General features: G+C 37.3%; 2 protein-coding genes across 2 annotated transcripts; both read right to left on the reverse strand.

Moving 5' to 3' along the window:
• Nucleotides 1–1,092: 1,092 nt before the first annotated feature.
• On the reverse strand, nucleotides 1,093–13,817 carry PRPH2 (peripherin 2; the record flags this gene model as incomplete). Its single annotated transcript, XM_081326627.1, has 3 exons — nucleotides 1,093–3,448; nucleotides 7,077–7,323; nucleotides 13,237–13,817. 3 exons carry the CDS (start codon nucleotides 13,815–13,817, stop codon nucleotides 3,218–3,220), a joined length of 1,059 nt encoding a protein of 352 aa, XP_081182753.1. The 3' UTR covers nucleotides 1,093–3,217.
• A 3,332-nt stretch (nucleotides 13,818–17,149) lies between these two features.
• Nucleotides 17,150–19,706, reverse strand: TBCC (tubulin folding cofactor C). The gene has a single exon (XM_081339756.1). The coding sequence runs from the start codon at nucleotides 19,484–19,486 to the stop codon at nucleotides 18,434–18,436; it is 1,053 nt and encodes a 350-aa protein (XP_081195882.1). The 5' UTR covers nucleotides 19,487–19,706; the 3' UTR covers nucleotides 17,150–18,433.
• Nucleotides 19,707–20,061: the final 355 nt, after the last annotated feature.

Genomic DNA, 20,061 nt, shown 5'->3' on the forward strand with positions numbered 1-20,061 from the left:
TTTCCACTCCTAGAATGTTTCATATTGATGTATAAGAAAAATAAGAAAATGTTCCCTTACTTCCCTTAGTATCACATTTCTAAATTTAAGCAGAAATGGAATTGCTACACATCTTAACAGGAGGAATATTAGCATACAATAAACTCCCCACAAAATGTACTTTTTACAGTCATAAATGTTTGTACTCAGTGCTTTTTTTGTAAAAGAAAAAGGTGCCGGAACTCACACATGTCATACAACCCACCTTGCCTACCCTACAAGGTTCCATCCCAAAAAGGTGCCGGAACTCCCTTCTGGGCGTTCTATGAGAAAAAAAGCCCTGTTTGTACTTGTTTTTCAGCATGGGCATCATTTTTGAAGTTGATATATGAAGCCTGAAAAAAGTTGGGCTGCCTAAGTGAATAGTTGAGAGATGCTAAAGCATTTCTTCCAAATAATTTTCAAGGATGCAGAGCCTTTCTGCTTTTACTGCTCTACCATATTTTTTCACTATTTTGTATATTAAATTTAAATTGAAAATTACGTCAAGACATTTGGCAGAAAAGGATAATGGTAATTAAATATTCTTACAATTTTTTCTAATACTATCTACAGCATATTCACATTTGGAAAAATCATATCTATAACCTCTTTTATTTAACAGGACAATTATTATGAACTGCATAATATAATATTAATTCCCATCTTCTACAATAGTGATTTTATGATTTCTAGAAATATTCTTGATCAATTTTTCTCTTCCTTCCAAATTACAGTAGTTTTAATACTAGGCACCTTACTGAAAAACGGTTAACTAAATCAAATGGAAGATATTTCCACTTTCTTCCTTCTTTTGATCCAAAGAAAGCAACATAATAACTGACGTGATGCTACTTCAAGGAAACATGAACAAATTCTCAAATATATGTAATTGTGATGTGGGACACAAATCTGATTCTGGTCTTTTTACTGATGACAATGAATATCCTTGTGATGATTGGAAATGAAATAAATTTGCATTTTCTGATACAGCAATAAAAGAAAGTATTGAGTAAAAAAATGAAACTGGATAAAACCCCTTTCAATGAGAAATGATAGTTTGAGTTGAATATGTTTAGATTTGAGGAAAATTTTAATGCAATACAATAAAATTCTGGAATATTTACAGAACATTTGTATAACATATAAAGAAGTAGCACAGTGAAATAGCCCCAATGAGATTTCTGAAATCTTCCTAATTAAACCTTTTACCAATTGCTTTATATGAATACTTAACCCATATTCATCTAATTAGATCCATGATAAATCAGGATTATACAAAATCTAAGGATTCTGTTATATGTACATTCTGAGTCTTCCAATTGTGGGAAATAGATTTCCACTTTCCTTCTTTTCATCTCTGGTTTCAAAAACTATCATTATGGAACAATCACAAAACTCAGCAAAGACTCAGAGGACTGTACTAATACTTTAAAATATACCAGCATATATAGTAGGATTTGGATATTATTTGGGGAAATCCCCAAAATGTCATTACAAAAAATGCAAGTAAAATGACCACTTCAGAAGAAAGATAATATATGGAGAATTGAATAAAGGTATAAAGATTTTCCTACTTTTCATATTCAAGCAATTATCAAACAGTGACAGTTCTTCAGTTTTGACACTTGACATAAGTGCTATTATTAAAATCCTTGCCTGAACATCATCGCCTCTTATTGGGACTATTACAATAATAATTCCTTGTGGCATTTCTACCTTCTCCATTTCTCCTCCCCTACTTTTGTTTTATTGCTAACTCTTCCTTGATCATATAAGCTTTCAACCATATTCCATTTCATATCACCTTCAGTATCACATTTTTTTATTTCAAAGGTTTTGCTATTTTCATGGCTGGAGCTTCATAACTAGGAGAGAATAATCAACCACTTACTGATTTTCTATTTTCTGCACCGTTACAATGCCATCAGTCAAGCAAAGTTCCTAGTTTTAGCTGCTGCCTCTTCCAAATAAATGGAATCCAGGGCCCAAAACTCGGGAAATGGGCACCAGTGAAAATAGAGCTGCCAAGGTGGACCATTTATCTTAAATATAATTTAACTTAGACCTCAGAAGCAGCTTTGTCAACAAGCAACTCCTGTCTGTAACTTCCTTTGCTGCTACCTGTCTCTGAGCAACTTTATTCTGTTCTATTGATCATAATAACAGTTTGTACATCATTACTCTTATCAAAGGCTACAAAAGTTTTGGGTTGGCTCCGTCCTACATCTAACTAGACTGCTGATTAATAGGCAGAATTCTCTGCTTTCTCCTGGGAAAGGCTCACCTGGCAAAGATGTGTTTATGTAGTGTCTGTGTGAGTGCTTCATGTAAGACAAAGATATTTATTTAACTCCCCATGCTTCATTCAAGCTTATAAACATTAAAAGATACCTGCAGAATAATATAACACTAGACAATCTTAGTGAATACATTTTGTATTAAAACACATTGAAACAGTAATATTCCATATATTACCATAACAGGCAAATCCAAGTCTTTCTAAATAGCATCTAATTCACTAAATTAATGTGCAAATCTTTTTACTTGCTTCTCAGTGCCAGGAAAAAATCCTTAACCCCATTTACTGAATATGATAACTGTTTATTTTGATGAGGGTTACAAATAGGGTTTCATGATTCCTTCTTAAAAGACAGCTTAGTTTTTGCACCAGATTTACAGGTGAGCAAGTGTCAGCAATTTAGGTTAAAAGTTATACTGGTTTGCAAAGCTATCTTGCTTTATAAAATTACCAATTTCTGTCAGTGCATAAAAATTCAGTGCAACTAACTTTGTTATTGCTATATAGTCAATAATCATGATTGAATACAGTTCTTCAATTGCAATTTTAAATATCTGTTTTTTGTCCAAAAAGAAAAAGAAAATTAAAATGCATTTTTCTATATACCTTTCCAATTTTCCAGTCAATTTTTTTTGTCCTATCATAGATATGCATAATCCAGCATACATATTTTCCAAATATTTGTAAACTTAAAATACAAAAAATAATTACATTTCTTCCTTAGTTTCCAGTTCCAGGGATCAACAACAAAATGCTCAGTGCCAGAATACCAAAATAGAAGTTAATGCTTGAATTTATGTTAAGTGTTATTAATAAATATGTAGCTGTGATGGCTCATTTTTCAAAAGTTAGAATTCACAATTTTCAGTCTAGGTAAAGTCATGTTAGCTGGGAAACTCAGCTGACAGTTGCAACAACTTGGGGTTTTGCACCTTCGTCTCCTGCACCTTCAGCAGCATTCACTTGGCTTCCCTTACCAATATTTTTCAAATTTTCCAGGGTAGATTTAAAAGTATCTTTCAGGCTCTTCTCCAGGACCCATCCTTCACTTTCACATTCAGGATCTTCTGGATTGGTGATACTTTCCAGAGAGGTATGCAACAGCCTCAACCCTATCATTATTAACATCTGAGTGAGATACAAAATGAATTGTCAGTTAACTTGACTAAATAGACTGGCTCATTTCACAGCCCATATATATTTAAAAGAATCTTAATCATTAACAATCAAAAGTCCCTAAGCAAGAATATTCTTTACAAATCTACAGATAGAAGAAAAATTGGGAATATATGATATTAGCTTACACTTCAAATTACCCTCTATAACTTGAGCTGTGCATACAGGTTGTCCTCGCTTAATTATGGTAATCGGGAACCAGCATTTCTGTCACTACATGAGGCTGTCATAAAATGTAACATCGCGTGATTGTGCCGATTTACAACAGCAGCTCTGGCACTTCCAGTGACATCCATTAAGAAAATTGCAGGCAGCTGTTAAGTGCAATGTCACCTGGTCACCTCATGCAGGCTGCCCCATTAACTTTGTTTTTCGGAAGCCATCAGTAAAGATTGCAAATGGTGATCATGTGACTGCAGGATGTTGCAACTATCAAATTGTATGTCAGTTGCCAAGCTCCTGAATTGTGACCATGTGACTACTGCAACATGGAATTTCAAGTACTGGTGGACTTAAGTTTCACTTGTTCAGTGCCATCACCACTTCAAACAGCTACTGAAAGAATGATAGTTAATACTGATTCTTGTGCCCTATAGCACCACAATCACTGGTTGAAAGTTATCTTCTTCCACTAGGGCTACTACCATAGATTTTAATAATTATGCCTTGTTATGGACCTTAACCATAGGAAATAAACTAAAGTCCACTGACTTATCATATTTCCACTAACTCTGACCAGGCTAAAAGGATGCTATAACAAAACCTGGAGGATGTAAAACTATTTAGCTCTGTAACACGGCTTACAATGTTCATTATCGGGATTAGCTGGCAATTTGTAACTCCCTAAGCACCCTAACTTCCATTGATTCCTAGGCAAACAGATATGTTTTATATCAATTTGCTACTATCATATACTAAGCGAAGATACAGCAGCTGGCTTCTCCCAACTAATTTGAAACTTCATTTTCTAATTGTATTCTAATTTTTCCTCCTATTAAACTCTTTCTTGTAAACTGAAAGTTATTACATCTACATGTTTCTTTTTGCATAACTTCTGTTCTTTGATTTTCATAAATTTTAATACGAAACTCATAGGGAATCAGCTACTTAGAAGGCAATCAGGATTAAAACTAGTATGTATGTAAAAGCATGTATGTAAAAGCAAGAATCAGTACTTGAAATTGAGGCAGGAAAAATAGAGTTGGAGCCCACAATAAGGATGCATATAGAAACTACTTAGGTTTCCCAAGAAAAACTCTTGGAATAATCTAGATGGTCAGAGAGTATTTCATTTTCATGTAGACATATATGCTTCAAAAAAGCATATACTGTATTTTAAGAGTTTGCAGTGATTGCAATATCTCATTTTTAATATCCCTAGGTTCTCCTAACACGGAGTTATGGTAGCTATGAAATACCTGTATAAATGATTTATGGAACATTGGGAAGAAAACTATGGCTGCAACTGTTTCCGTGACTGTGAGAATGCATAGCTTTGGATTCAATTTTCTTAGATCACACTGGAAACTTTCTCAAGGGTCAGTTATAAATGATAACATTCTAGAACAATGCATCTACAGATAAAATGTGCAAATAATGTTTTTCCTTTATTTTAATAAAACAACCCTTTTGAACTAGAATAAACAAACACAGAGAATAAATATAAATCAACCATACAAAATTAAATAGAAATCATAAAAGAAATACCGGTAACATATATAGAAAGCTGGGAACCCTGTTGCAAAGGCAGACATGTAATTTTAAGGAGAAATACAGACTATATTAATTTTTCATGGTTTACAAATCCTGAAGACAGTTCAATTGGTGGACAATTTATCAGATGTTCTGATCCTAAATTCAGCTTGCCATTGGCATTCTGAAGAAGTCCAATTCTGATATATTTTTTTAAAAAAATCAATTTGTAATCTACTTTGGCAAATCTTTTAATGGCATCTGGAGACAGCAAGTTAAGTAGAGGTTAGTAGGTTTTAGCATAGTATCTTACAGTTAATACCCTTCTAACTGACTCAGCAGTGTTGTTTTTAGAGATAAATCCAGACTCTTGCTGTTTACAAGTGTGTTTAACCTATTAATTAATAAAGGGATAAAGTGATAATTTTAAATAAGTTGTTAACAGTAAAATAAGCCAATGACATGTCAGAGATCTGTATTTGTTTTTTAGAGATCAATAAAAAATACATTTTCAAGTCACAATTTTTAGTACTCATGAATATACCATGGTATACTGTTTTAAGTCTATTTAAAATATTTCATAGCGTTCAAGGCCAAACCATATCAATTAGAATGAATACTTTGTCTTTTGTTACTCCTTAAGTTAATATTTATATTAATTAATTCAGTGAGGTTGGAGATTATTGAGTAATAATATCAGAATTATTGCAATTGTCCCATATATAAATGCAAGAAAAATACTTTGTTGACTTTAAAGCTTTTTAGATTTCAGTCTTCTCATTCAGGCACATGACATATTGTATTTGAAAAACATTTGAGAGACCATTTTTCTCTAATTGCTTTTTTCTACGCATCCATTTTGATAGGGTTCCTATTAGATCCCCTCTATTAAGCAGCACCATCTTATAGTACTCAGAGGACAGAGGCTATGTCTTTTTTTAATGTGGAGTAGCATCTCCTCCACAAAAATCATGATCTGATTTCAAGAAAATTTGAAGACCTGGCTTTTTCCATAGGGTATCCACTATTGAAGATGTGTTAACAGTTCCTTTTTTCTCCCAATATGATCTGTTATTTGTGGTTTTAAAGTATTGTTTTCTCTGTTTTTAACTTTTGTACACTGGCCAGAGCCATTGGCTGAATGGGCACTCCTAGAAACTTAAATCATACATGAATTAAAATTTCCCAAATATTCAGAAATGCATACTTTTGTTTAATGTCTACATAAGTAACCCAAGGAGAGTAGAGAGAAAAATGGGAACTGGGGCTATGTCATCAAGTTGGCAAATGGACCCCTACAAGAAGGTATGGATCTATCTGTATTCCAAGATATCCAACATGCATCAGGTTTTTTTTTCATAAGAAAAAAAATCCACTTCAGCTAGGACCTTTCATCCTACAGGACCAAAGCAAGATACATGAATTCTAACTGAGGAAAGAAAGAAAGACAGTGGAAGGAGAGGAATGGCCTGCATAAATCTAAAACACTTCTAATATTATAGAGGACAGGGGATTAAGATCAATAAGATATTTTTGGCCCAATTAAAATATCTCAACTTTACCACACTAAAGGAAATGCCTCTCCATTTCTGCTATGTAGCTAAAACTAATCGGATTTAATACGGCAACAGTGTCAAATCTGATGTCTTTATGATCCTATAGTACAGCCTAGATGGGGGAAGGGGAGAATACCTGTTTCTTTTCCTTCTGAAAACTCCCTCAAAAAAAATCTGAACAAGGGCGGGTACCTGTGTAACCCTGCAATATTTTCTACAAAATGGCAATTATTTACCCATGATAATTGCAATTGATAAAATTCTTTGTGGAGAAGTGCCCATTATGATATTGTGAACAACTGAAAGAGAAATTAGCTTGCCAATTGTATTACCTCAAAAAGCCAGACAAAGAGGACAACCACTCCCATGGAGGTCATTATGCCGCTGTAGTAATTAAGCAGAGCCTCTCTGCAGCCACGAGTCCAAAGATTGAGCTCTTCTGTTTGGTGGTCATAACTGTAGTGAGCTGTGTTATTAGAAACCTGGTACTGGATGCATGGCCGTGGAGAACTTGGATTGCAGCAGCTGAAGGGAACACTGTCCACCAAGTATTTGCCATCCACGTTACTTTTAATGCGACTGTAAATGAATAAGAGCAAATCTGTACTTAGGAATAGCCACTAAGGAAGATGGAGCAACATTACTTCCAATGATTTCATCTGCAGCATGTGAATTAATTTGCATTTTCCTCAGAACATCTGGATATGATTTTTCTCATTTACAACACCTGGTATTTTGTTTCTTGAGCTAGATTGAGAACAGCCTTCTGGTTTGCATGTATGTTACCAGAAAGTCTCAAAAAATGGGGAACTGTTTGGCAGATTTATATGCTAATGAGGAATTAATTTGTGTTAAAAGTGGATGCAATATTAAGATGTTGGACTAGGACCAAGAAGGCCAAGGTCAAATTCTCATGGGATTACTTTGAGCAAATTGCTTTCTCTTAGTTTGACTTGTCTCACTGGGTTAGTGTTGTGGTGGAAAATGGAAGGGAGGAGACCTATGTACACTGCCTGAAGTTCCTGCACGAAACGTACAATGTAAACCTCACACAAAAATAAAAAGTAGGGTTTTTTTAATAGTTAAAAGAAAGTCCTCAATTTACTGTGGAAAAACGTTGATTACATATTAATACAAGAAGGAAGGCTACATGGCATGGGTCCGGACTACCTACGGGAGCACCTTCTGCCAATGTCAGCACCCCACCGTCCTGTGCGCTCCCACAGAGAGGGCCTCCTCAGGGTGCCACCGCTCAAGGAATGTCGGCTGGTGGCCCCCAGGGGGAGGGCATTCTCAGTGGGTGCGCCAGCCCTCTGGAACAGCTTACCAACCGAAATCCGGATGGCCCCCGACCTCCGCACCTTCCGGCGCGAATTAAAAACTTATCTGTTCCAGCAGTCTGGCCTGGCCTGATAGCTCTAATCTGGGGTCCCAGCTTGTATTTTACTATTGTTTGTTTTCACTATTGTTCATTCTGTATGCCTACCTTATTCTGTACACCGCCCCGAGTCCCTCGGGAGAAGGGCGGTTTATAAAAACAAATAAATAAAATAAATAAATAAATAAATACTTGATTGTCTCATCATATTAAATCCCCAACATTGAAGAACATTTTTCTTCAAAATATTTTTTATTCATATTCAAATACTATTGTATTGATTAATAATTAACATAAACTTGAAGATTTGGAGCTAAAGAATTGTCAGTAGCTGTTCACCTCCCCCTGCAAGCTTTTCCTGGAAATCAGAAAATGGTCTGCGCAAAGAATATCACCACTGAAATTGATTGATTAATGCTATAATTCTGTACTGTTCTACTGACAGTAATGGGAGTGGAAGGTAATGGGAGTGCACAACTGAATAATATATACTGAAATGTAGTGTAGATTATAAAAGGAAGGAAGTTAAGGAAAGATTTCAGTAATCAGCAAAGAATGATATGCATGTAATCCTTGACTAAACCTTTTGTTTAGTGACCATTTTAAATTACAATGGCTCTGAATAAGGTGATTTCTAACCGTTTTTCATACTTAGTTTGTTACAGCATCCTTCTGGTCACGTGATCAAAATTTGGACACTTGGCAACTAGCTCATATTTAGGACAGCAGTATTGTCCCAGAGTCATGTGTGATCCACTTTTGCAGTCTTCTGATAAGCCAAGTCAATGGGGAAGCCAGGTTCACTTACTAACTGAACAATTGCAGTGATTCACTTAACAACTTTGGCAAGAAAGGGGGCAAAACTCATTTAACTGTCTCGCTTACCAACAGAAATTTTGGGCTCCATTGTGATCATAAGTTGAGGACTACCTGTACAAACTATATGATTATTTGTACCGCATTTCCGGTGATTGGAGCAGATAGCTCTACTGTGAGTTACATGGATGGGTCCATGCTTTGCTTTGGCAACAGTGTGGAAGTAGTTTCCCATTGTCATTTATACTCCCCATGTTTGATGGGGATTTCTTCTCCAACTACTAACTAGTTCTTCCAAAACTGCTGAGTTTTCCCAGGCTCCTAGGTGGATTAGGTAGAAGCATAGAATAGAATGTTGTCAGAGAAAAGCACAAGGCAGTAAAGTATTCATTATAAACAAGGCTCGGATGTAGGTGTTGGTTTACAACAGAAACGCCAATAACTATTTTTTATATATCGTGTAGGATCAAAAAGTATCAGGATCAGACAATTTTTATAATGATAATTCATTATTATTCAGTCTGATGAAATCACCAAAATGGAGAGGTATGTCTATTACTGAAAAACCTTTAACAATTGTACCATATGATAAAGGACATGAACAGGTTTAAATACCATTAAATTCCGGGAATTATTTTGTGCACATAAGAACTTACTGGAGTAAAATTAACAGCCTATTAGTTAAATTCTGTATCAAGTCAGCTTCTTTGATATCTCTCTGCCTGCTGGCGGAAGGAAATTCAAAAGAAACTGCAATGGCTAAATTAGATGAAAACTCCAAATGCTGGAAAGAGCCACAGAGAAGTTTCTGTCTTGCTGATAAAAGAGAATATATGTAGCTCAGTGCTTCTAGCGCTGATGATGTTATCTAATTTGGATAATGAAAGGTCTGCAAGAAAACAACCAGGCTCAGAGAGCCCCAAGAACCTCTCAAGTTTCTGTCTTTAAGTTTTTTAAAACAGAAAGAAGACCTCTTTGGAGTATCTTAATATTCAGGGAAATATTGTAGAAGAAAATGGATAAAAAAGGAATAGGAAATGAAGGCATCAGGCTTGAATAAATAATTACTGTGGTTTGATCATACAGAGAAAATGAATGCCAAGCAAATTACAAAATAACTAAACAAAGAGTAAATGGGTAGTTTGAAGGACCAACAAAGTCTTATGGTTGGTTGGATGGAACTTATGAGATACTCAAAAAGAGAACTGTCAAGAACAAAAGGCAATGTACGAATAGATGTATGGACATGACGGAAACAAGGATGGACCTACTACGGAATAGTGTTAGTGTTTAAGTTTCTTTTTATTTTCTCATGTTTTCTTTTGCTTCTTACCTCTTATACTTTTTCTGCATAACTTTACAAACTCCAAAACTGAATAGTATTGATAGATAGCACGTATTAATATATGTACAATTGAACTAATTTTAGTTCATTGGCTGCTTTGAAAAATGGGACACAAATTAGAATCTGAAGGAGAGATGGTCTCATAAGTATTGCACCCTCCGTCACCTTTTGGCATAACACCTGAGTAAGGCAAGTGTTACATTAGAGAAATGGAATTGTAGCTGGGCATGACATAATCGTTTCATGTTCATGAGTGCTATGTGAAGTATCAAACAAATGGAGTGCTAATGAAACAAATTATTATAATTCCATTTACACGGTACAGCCTCTTGAATTATATTGTATGGAACAGAACCTGCAGCAATCCTTGTTAGGTGTTTAAAGGCAGTCTCTAATCTGGCTCTTCACTTAAGCCATCACAGAGAATAAGGTTCCTCATTTCAATGTGTTTGCCATTTTTTCCTCTTTTTTATGTTTTATTTATTTCATTGTAATTTTTTGAGTGTTGTGAGACACTCAGAATTGTTGAAAGTTGAGGATATGCAAGTTTAATAAAATATTGTTATGACTGGTTGCAGAGTCAGCCAGATGTTTAGATTGGATTTGGCATTGTTATCCACCTACCAAGTGCTGCCAGAGGTGTTTAAAGTATTGTTGCAGGATGTTATCTGTTCCAGGTAAAGCTGCTTTTTGCAATTGACTGTGACTTTGTCAATGCCAAATGCTGTTCAAGTGGTGCTCCAGATGTTTTGGAATTGCACCCAAGGCACCTATTAGTATTGGTACTATCCTTGCTTTCTTTTGCCACAGTTCTACTTTTATTTGCAGGTCTTTGTATTTTTTTATTTTCTCGAGTTCTTTCTTTTCTGTTCTGCTATCTCCAAATAGTACAATAGCCATACTTTTCTATCTTTCTTATCAACAATTGTTAAGTCGGGGTGTTATGTGGCAGGTGCTTGTCTGTTGAATTCTAAATTATTATCATCACCTGAGGAATCTGAAAGTGATTAAAAGACCCTTTTTCCTGAAGATAATCCTGACTATTTATAATCTCCAAAGTATTATACACTAATTAGATAGCCTTATCCCCACTCAGTCTCCTGCTGATTTCAGTATGAACTGGATAATGTGCCTGGGACACTCAAATACATTCTGTACTTAGATAATGTAAGCACTGTATTTATATCCAAAATAAAATGAGGAATCACAGTGTTTTCCTAGATATTGAAATTAAGTAATGAGATTATTTTTATACCTGAAATTCTATCGTCATTTTACACATATGTCTGACAGTGTAATCTCGTTTTATTTCTCACGTACTGTCCTCCTGTGGATGGATTAAACTCAAGCTCCAAATCTTCAGATAATGCCAGCATAGTGGACATCTCATTATACTTTTCCATGTAGTTATTTATATCAAGACGTAATTTGAATGGTTCCCATTCATATATTTGTTCAGCATAACATATCAAAATAAAAATAAAATTGGTATTTATTTAATTTTACTACTTTAAGACTACAATATTTGGGTAAAAAATCACCACAAGCAAACCAAAAGGTTTTTTTGCATTCATCTTGAATAATTCATATTTGTCACTAAAGAAAAAATTATGAAAAAGTATTCAGATATACAACATACAATGGATGGAAACTAATCAAAGAGGAATAAAGAGATATTAATCAACCTAGAAATAAGGAGATATTACCTGACAGAACAATTAATTAGTGGAACGACTTGCCTCCAGGAATTGTGGATGCTTCAACACTGGAAGTTTTAAAGAAGAGATTGGACAACTATTTGTCTGAAATGGTGTAGGGTTTCCTACCTGAGCAGGGGGTTGGACTAGAAGACCTCCAAGGTCTCTTCCAACTTTCTTATTCTGTTAAATGTATTTAAGTACATTTCAGTGAGGATTTATTTATTAAAATTCAGAACTTCAGCACTGGATCTCTATAATCCATCCATATCTACATATTTTAAATGCAATTGGAACTAATGGATTTGCATTAATCACAATGAACTTCCCCAAGCTGCCTATAATGCAACTGATAGTGAAATTCTATGTATCTCTTATATATTTATTTAATCATAAATCCCACTGAATTCAATGCAAAGAAAACTGCTAATGCAGTTCACTGTTAAGATACTTTATACATGTGAAAGCTGTTTATTCATGACAATCAAGAGCATTAAAAATCTTAACCATTTGAAAACTAGCAATTTCTTCTTAGCATAATTAATTATTGGGGGGAGACTGAATATCTTCCTAGGATGAGAAAGTAATGATAGGATATTTTCAAAAAATATCTATAGCAGAAGTCACCTGATAGGACAAAATATATCCAGCCATACTTTCAAGACTGAGAAATAATTAGAATCCTTGAAAATAAAGTAAGAATTCAGTTTTATACATTCAAGGGCAAAAGAAGTATGTATTGAGCATGTGTACATTTGTAGAGCTCTATAAATCCATTTATCCACCTAGAGGAGAAAGCCAAGAATAGCTACAGAGTGATTTAACAGAGGTCAGAGTTTTCCTGCATAATCCTTATCAAATCAAAGAGAGTGGCATAAATTTTTCAATGAATTCTGATGTATTATTCAAATACTTTGGTTTTTTGGGAAGAAGCAGGCACAATGGCCAAATAACAATATAGTAAATGGATGAATCATAAGCTAGAAAGGAGTAGTAGTGAAATACTCCTAAAATAATTCATTGTTAAAGTTATAATGCTATGGTACAAGACAAAATTAAGTATACTGGGAAAATAAAATTAATCAAGTTATATATTTGAAAGTCTGAATTAAAGTAATGATTTATATTACTCTTTATTGCTGACCTTAGTTTGCCATTCACAATAGTACTTCTAAAAAAAAACCTGAATGGCATGTAAACACAAGATTTAAAAGCAAAAACCATACAACAAAATTAAATTCTTTCCCACTACTTACTCTTTCACTTCCTTGGAACCAAAATCTAAGTATCGGTTGCTGATCCACTGAATCTCAAACCAGTCTCTGTAACCATTATTTCCACAGCATTTGAACTCAATCTGGAGCATATCAATTGTTTTCTTCATGAAGCACCTTCCTGGAGTATCTGTGTCACGGTAGAACTTCATACTATTTTTTAACCCTTCTGCCAGTGTACTGTCAAGAGAACCCCTCATCAGAAAGCAAATAAGAGCAATGAAAAAAATGAAGACATTAAAAATTACACAAATGACTAAATAGAGTTTCAAGAAAAATTTCCATTTTTCAAATTTAGCAGGATCCAGGGAATCGTAGCATATCTTGCCAGCTAGAGCATTGGATGCACAGGCAAGCAGACCTACCAGTATTAAAGAGTTGGGCACAAAGTGGCTTTCAGAATTGTCCATCATTTCGCTTCGCTTCCTGAGCTCAATTTTCAGAAAAAGTCCCATAGAAAAAACAACAATTCCAGCAAACACTGAAAACCAATTCATGAGCCATAATCCTTGTGCTAGTTTTACTCGTTTCTTCTGGTTAAACTTGATTTTCATCACTGCCATCTTTTTCGCAACGCTGGTTGTACCAAGCTTCTCCTCAAATCACCCCTTCTTTGAAAAGGGTTAAGAGTAGAGCTGGAAAGATATGCCACCACTCAGGCCTTGAAGATTCAAAGGGGCATCCCTCTTGCTGGGACATTATTTAATTTTTCCATCTTCCTCAGCCCAAAATTGAAGAAGTGCAGATACATTTTTCAAATCGGCAAGATTTGAGATTTTTTGTTTTTTTTAAATCACACTAATAAAAGATTATTGGCAAATAAGATATGCAACTATTTGTGATCGTCCCTTCTATACAAAGGAGAAACTGTTTCAATTTCAAATAATTAAAGCTGGATCTATACTACGTCATTCCAATACTAATTAGTGTAATCCAATTTAAGAAATCTCTGTCCAGAGATAAGCCAAGAAAATAATCCTTTCATTTTACTATTCGGTAGGTTTGTGCTTTCACATGATATGACTGAAAAAGAAGATATAAAAAGCTTCCCAGTTCCTAGACTTCCACCTCCTCAGGAAATAAGTCTTGAAACCTATACCAGGTGCTTTTCATACACTGACCTACAAATGAGACAGTTTATCATACCACTTATCCGTATGTCATTCACCTTCAATGACATGCTCTGGGACTTAGGCATCTTGGGGATGGAATTAGGTCATGTTTTCAATGATTTTCAATCTAAGCATTTTAAAGATAAAAACAAGAATTACCAGCTTAATTGTGACAACTTTACTAAATCATCACAGGACCTGTGTCAAACTGCCAAGATATTTGGCCCCAAAATAGAGCAGTTTACAGATTAATCACAAACAGCCAACAATGGGCTAGCTGAGAAAGGAACTTCATGTACAAGGAAAAGGGTGTAATTATCTCAGTTAAGGGGACTCTAAACTCCGTCGTTGCTATTTAAGGTAGAAAAGTGTCTTTTATTGTGCTAGAAAACGTTAGTAGGGTGCTGTGATGGAACTTATAGCACTGTATTTATTTTATTTTATTAAATTTATATACCGCCCTTTCCCGAAGGACTCAGGGCGGTTTACAGGGCATTTAAAACAACCAATATAAAAGTTAAAAACAAATTAAAAAAGATTAAATCATCCCTAGAATTAAAAACCCCAGTTAAAAATTCTCAGCCTGGGCCGGAGAGCTCAAAGAGCCAGGTTTTCAGGTCCCAGTGAAATGTGCGGAGGTCGGGGGCAGTCCTAAGCTCCGCGGGCAGCTGGTTCCAAAGGGCAGGCACGCCCACAGAGAAGGCCCTTCCCCTGGGTGTTATCCGCCGACAGTCTTTTATCGGCGGCACCCTGAGAAGACCCTCCCTGTGGGAGCGCACTGGACGAAGGGAGCTTGATGCCGGCAGCAGGTGTTCCCTCAGATATCCCGGACCCAAGCCATTCAGGGCTTTATAGGTCATCACCAGCACCTTGAATCATGGCATCAGAAGCTCCAAGGCTACAAATCGTGCAACCCCTCTATAAATCAGCTTGTGTTATAAACACACTATGCTTATTAAGTTTTAACAAGAGGTGAGCCAGTGATATTGGATCAGAAATGGGGAGACCCAGATTCAAGTCCACCATTAGTCACTGGGCTTGACTGGTTTTGGAGCAATCACTCTCTCAGTCCAATTGACATCACCAGGTTGTTGGAGGAAAAAGGGGGTAAAAGAGTACTATTTTGAACTGATGGCCGAAATGGTGGCATAGAATTCTAATAATAGATGCTATAAATTTGTGACCTGTGCACTATGCTTGGCTCTTACTGAATATTAGTACTAGGGACATGCTTGGTTCATTTTTAAATGTGAGCTGTGCAGAAATTGTAAAAAAATCTACTGTGTCTTCCATGAACTTGTTTATCTTATGCTTATTTTTGCAATAATGAAATAGTTATCCCCAAGATACTTAAAATCTTTGCAATATACCCAAATATACCTAACATCCACAAAATTAAAGGGAAGATGAAAGTCTCACTTTAAACAACAAAGACCTAAACTTTGTGAAATGAATGACTGAAAAATGAATCTTGCATTATTTGATCTAAATCTCTACAGAAAGATGATAAAGATGTAAGCTCAGAGGAGTAGGTACACATCACCAAGAGGTAACAAATAATATTGATTGGCTAGGTAGTTTTATACAATCAAATGCTAAACTATTAAATTGTATTTAAAAAAATAAAACAAGATGTGCCAAACATAGATTTTTCTCGGGTAATATTACAATTGCAACATTTCACCTTCAAAATGTAAGGAAACTGGAGCGGAAACCTCTATTACATTACAAAGCAACCCATATTGATAGATTTCTATGTCATGGTGGGTGATGAAATATCATGGTGAGTAGATTTGGGGGCGGGTTTCTTCTGTTCAATCGTATCCAATTCTCGGACACTTCTCCACCCGCCCCCCGGCTCATATGACCGTATTTCAAGAGCTTGGCAATCTGTTCACATTTATGACCAGTTGCCAAGTGCCCTCTCACCATGCAATCGCCATTTGAGACTTCTGGGAACCAGCCGGGAAGGTTGCAAACAGAGGAGACTGTGGATTTGAAGCTTGTTCCTTCAGTGTATGGAGGGATTTCCCTTCTGTTCTGTGCAGGGAGGGGCATCCTCTCCTGTGCTAAATGAGCCGAGTTTAAATCTGACAAAATATTAACAAACCTGATCTTCCAAAAGGCTCTGAGCAGATGCCAGCTTGACTTCGTGTTTCCGCCTCTGGAGAGGAGGATAATAGTGAAATCTATTATCTATCTACTTCGATTCTGGAATGCTAAAGGTTCCAAGTCTCAGCATTCTGAAATATTGAGGTTCAGAGCCTTTCAGAATGCTGGATTTGCATTTTCTGAAGCAAAAAATGGTAGTGAACATAATCATTTTCATGGTGGTTTTGAAGGCCCCTTCTCCAAACTGTGCAATTTGGAGAAGCCTTCTGAACCATCACAAGAATGTGACCCATGTGCAGGATGGAGTGAGGTGATGGAAAGGTAAGTGGACCAGTGTGGGGAATGGCAGGGATAAGGTCTATGTGTTGGTGGCCTGGCTGGACAATGCTTCCCAGCCCTAGGCAGGTTTCCACACGCTGGTGGGCACCCCTGAGCACCCCCACTTAGTTGTTTAATGACTGCAATGGGGAGAGCTTGTATTGTGGTTGTTGAACAAGGCGATCACAGGGGCACTTTTCTTAAAGACAGCAATGATTTGCGACCAAAATTCCGGGCACAAGTGTGGTTCTAATTGAGGATTACCTGTGTAACTTCAAAACATTATCAGTTACCCTCTTTACTAGACACAAAACAGCAGACAACTAATATTCTACAGTACAGCAACTGAATTTTAATCTATTAAGGAATATATTCAACACTTGTTTCCAAAGGGTCAAACTAGTACTTAAGACTCTTGTGGCTGTTTTCATGAGTACTGAGATAGCCAAGAACAATCGTTGAAGCAGCCCCACAAAGCTTGCCAGCAATACAGTTGCTTTAATATTTCAAAGCTATGGGTTTTTATAAGAACTCCTGTGCACTGTTTAGCACTTCTTGCAGAAGCTTTGGACAGTTCTATCTTCACAATACTTTGAAGCTTCTATATATCTTGTTTTACTTTAGTATAAATATTAAGAAGGAAAGATAATGGAGGCAGTAATAAAATTGTTAATAAATAATAACCCAAATAACTGAGAAATTTTCAATCAAGGTATTGTAAACAAATAAAGTGGAAATAAAACAAATATCTTAAAATGTTCAAATTGTGAAATATTTCTGAAATGTACATTAAGTTATAAATGTACGTTATATAAAATCTTACATTATTTTATTGCAGAAATATTTTATTCAAAATGTAGCAGAAAGGTATAAGGCAAACTGACTTTATCTTTTTGCTTTTTATTAATTTTAGAAGGACACTCAAGCACCCACTAAATTTTCTGTCACTTAAAGTGCATAATTATGTCCCAGGGCCTATATATATATATATATTTGGTCTGTCCTTTTAGATATCTATCTTCAAAATGCTTACAGGCACACAAAAGTAAAAGCACATACTCTGCGATCCAAAATTAAGCACTTTTACAAACTCATCAACCTGCACGATGTTTTGTAAAAGTGAACTAATGCTGACATAGTTTCTGAATAATTTTCAGAATGATCTGCAAATTAATTTTATAGAATTCTCTGGCTTGGTACTATTAGATGAAGATGGGTCCCGGAAAGAATCTGCTTCAGATACACAGCATAAGTTACACTATTTTAACAAGGGAAGATGCTAAATGTACTTCTGAAACCATGCATCTCTAAATTATTTCTTATACAGTTGACGAAAGTTAAAAATCTTCAGCCCCACTAGTTTTCTTCCTAAGAGGACAAAAAAATAATAATCTTACAGCTACAACTGCAGACCCCAGCATACACAATACTAAACTTTAGCACCAGGACACATAATCAGCAAGTAAACAGTTAAAGGTTATTAGGACAAGTGTTTTGGCAACCTAATCATACTCCTTAAAGAGTTTCCACACATCATTCAGGACTATTTAACGCATCTTTAATTCTCTCCTTTGAAAAGTCGGTCCTCTTCCTCAGCACCGCTGTTTCGAAGTCCTCTACAAATGCAGGCTGCCAACTCAATTCCAATTCGTGATCCGCTCCTTTTCCGGGATCACACACCAATTCGGGGAGGCCTGATCCTTGGCCAGCCAATTAAAGTCGTCCACCTGGTCCCAGTTGTTCTTGCTTCTATCGAGCCCAGCAGTCTTGAAGTCAGCATCGAGGCCGGCATAATCCCACGAATAGGGGGCGAAGCGCACAGCGCGGCAGTCCTCCAGCATCGCTCGGCTAGACACGTGAACATAGAAGCTCGACTCCGTCGTGCGGCGCGTCCGGAGCTGCTGGCAGGCGAGGGCCACGAGGCAACCGCTGCACCCATCCACCCGCGCCGAGGTCGAGACGGGCCCGCACAGTATGGTACAATCGTCGCAGTCGAGCACCAACAGCGTGTTAGGGTTGCCCCGCAACAGCACCCGGCAGCGCCTAAGGTGGCACAGCGCCACGTCCTGCTGCAGCAGCTCGGTCGGCCCGAGCTGGAGGGTCCGCCCCTCGGCCCGGCTGAAGCCGCAACCTGGATCCACCGGCGCGGAGGTTGCCGCTTTTTTCTGCTCTTTGGCGGAGCTTTCCCGGGGCGGTTGCTGAGCGGCAGACTTGGCGGGAGCCGAGGCGGAGTCCTTTTTCAGGCCTTTGGTAAAGGCGAAGCGCTTCTTCGGCTTCAGCTGGAGGCGCCGGTCGGAGAGCTCGCCCTGCAGCTTGTTCAGCGCCGCCTGGGCCTGACGCACCTCATACGGAGCCAAGAAGCGCACCGAATCCGTCAGCAGCCGCTGCAGATCCTGCAGCCGCCCAGCCGCCTCAGACACGGCTTCGACAGCCGTCTCGGCCTCCTGAGCCGGCTCCGAACGCAGCAGCAGTTCGATAGTCTCCCGCTCCCGGGCAAAGGAGGCGGTGAAATAATCGCTCTGCTCTTCTAACACCGACTGCGCGTCGCGTTCTCGTCGCCTCCTCTCTGCCTCCTCTCGCCGTCCCGTTTCTCGCTGATGCAACCTGTCGGGAACCAGGGCGGAAAGGCCGGCAGCCAGCGGCACCCGCTCGCCCTCCACCGGCGCCGCACCCTCCGAAAGAGCCTCCATCTTTCTCACTCTCTATCTCTCTGCAGCGGCTTCGATCACCTCGTACTAAGACGGAGGCCGATTGGTCCCTTCCCTGACCCCGCCTAAGATTTGTGAAGTGACCTCCCGGCGGACGTGGGCGTGTCTTATCCATTTTGTTTTTAAAGGGATCTCGGTTCAATGGCGGGCGAGAAAAATGTGTATGGCGGGGCTCGTTTTCCTTTAAGATGCAATATTAACGTCAGTGAGAGCAACCAACCGTCTTTTAGGTGAACAATAGCGCGCTGACTCTGAACTCACTTTTCGTCCAAATAGCTGACAAACCCGTCTTCCCACTGACGTGCAGAGAACGGTTTTCTGATTGTAAAACAGTAGTTTAAGAGTACATGTATATCACATACTCATCAGATTTCGTTTTTTGGGTAAGCAAAGGAGTTGCAGAAAAAGAGTAAGATAGTATACCAAGCCAAAAAAAATTCAAGGCAGGGCTTCCGAGAAAGAAACTAAAGCTATGTGTAATATCTATTACTATATTTTCTGTCCATAGCAATCCTTGCTTTTTATATATATATATGTGTATATATATATGTGTATAT

The sequence above is a fragment of the Vipera berus genome, assembly GCF_964194415.1.
Source record: "Vipera berus genome assembly, chromosome: 1".
NCBI lineage: Eukaryota > Metazoa > Chordata > Lepidosauria > Squamata > Viperidae > Vipera > Vipera berus.

Bases quoted from the DNA above. Each gene is read 5' to 3' on its own strand.
- TBCC (XM_081339756.1), bottom strand. From the start codon at position 19,486: ATGGAGGCTCTTTCGGAGGGTGCGGCGCCGGTGGAGGGCGAGCGGGTG.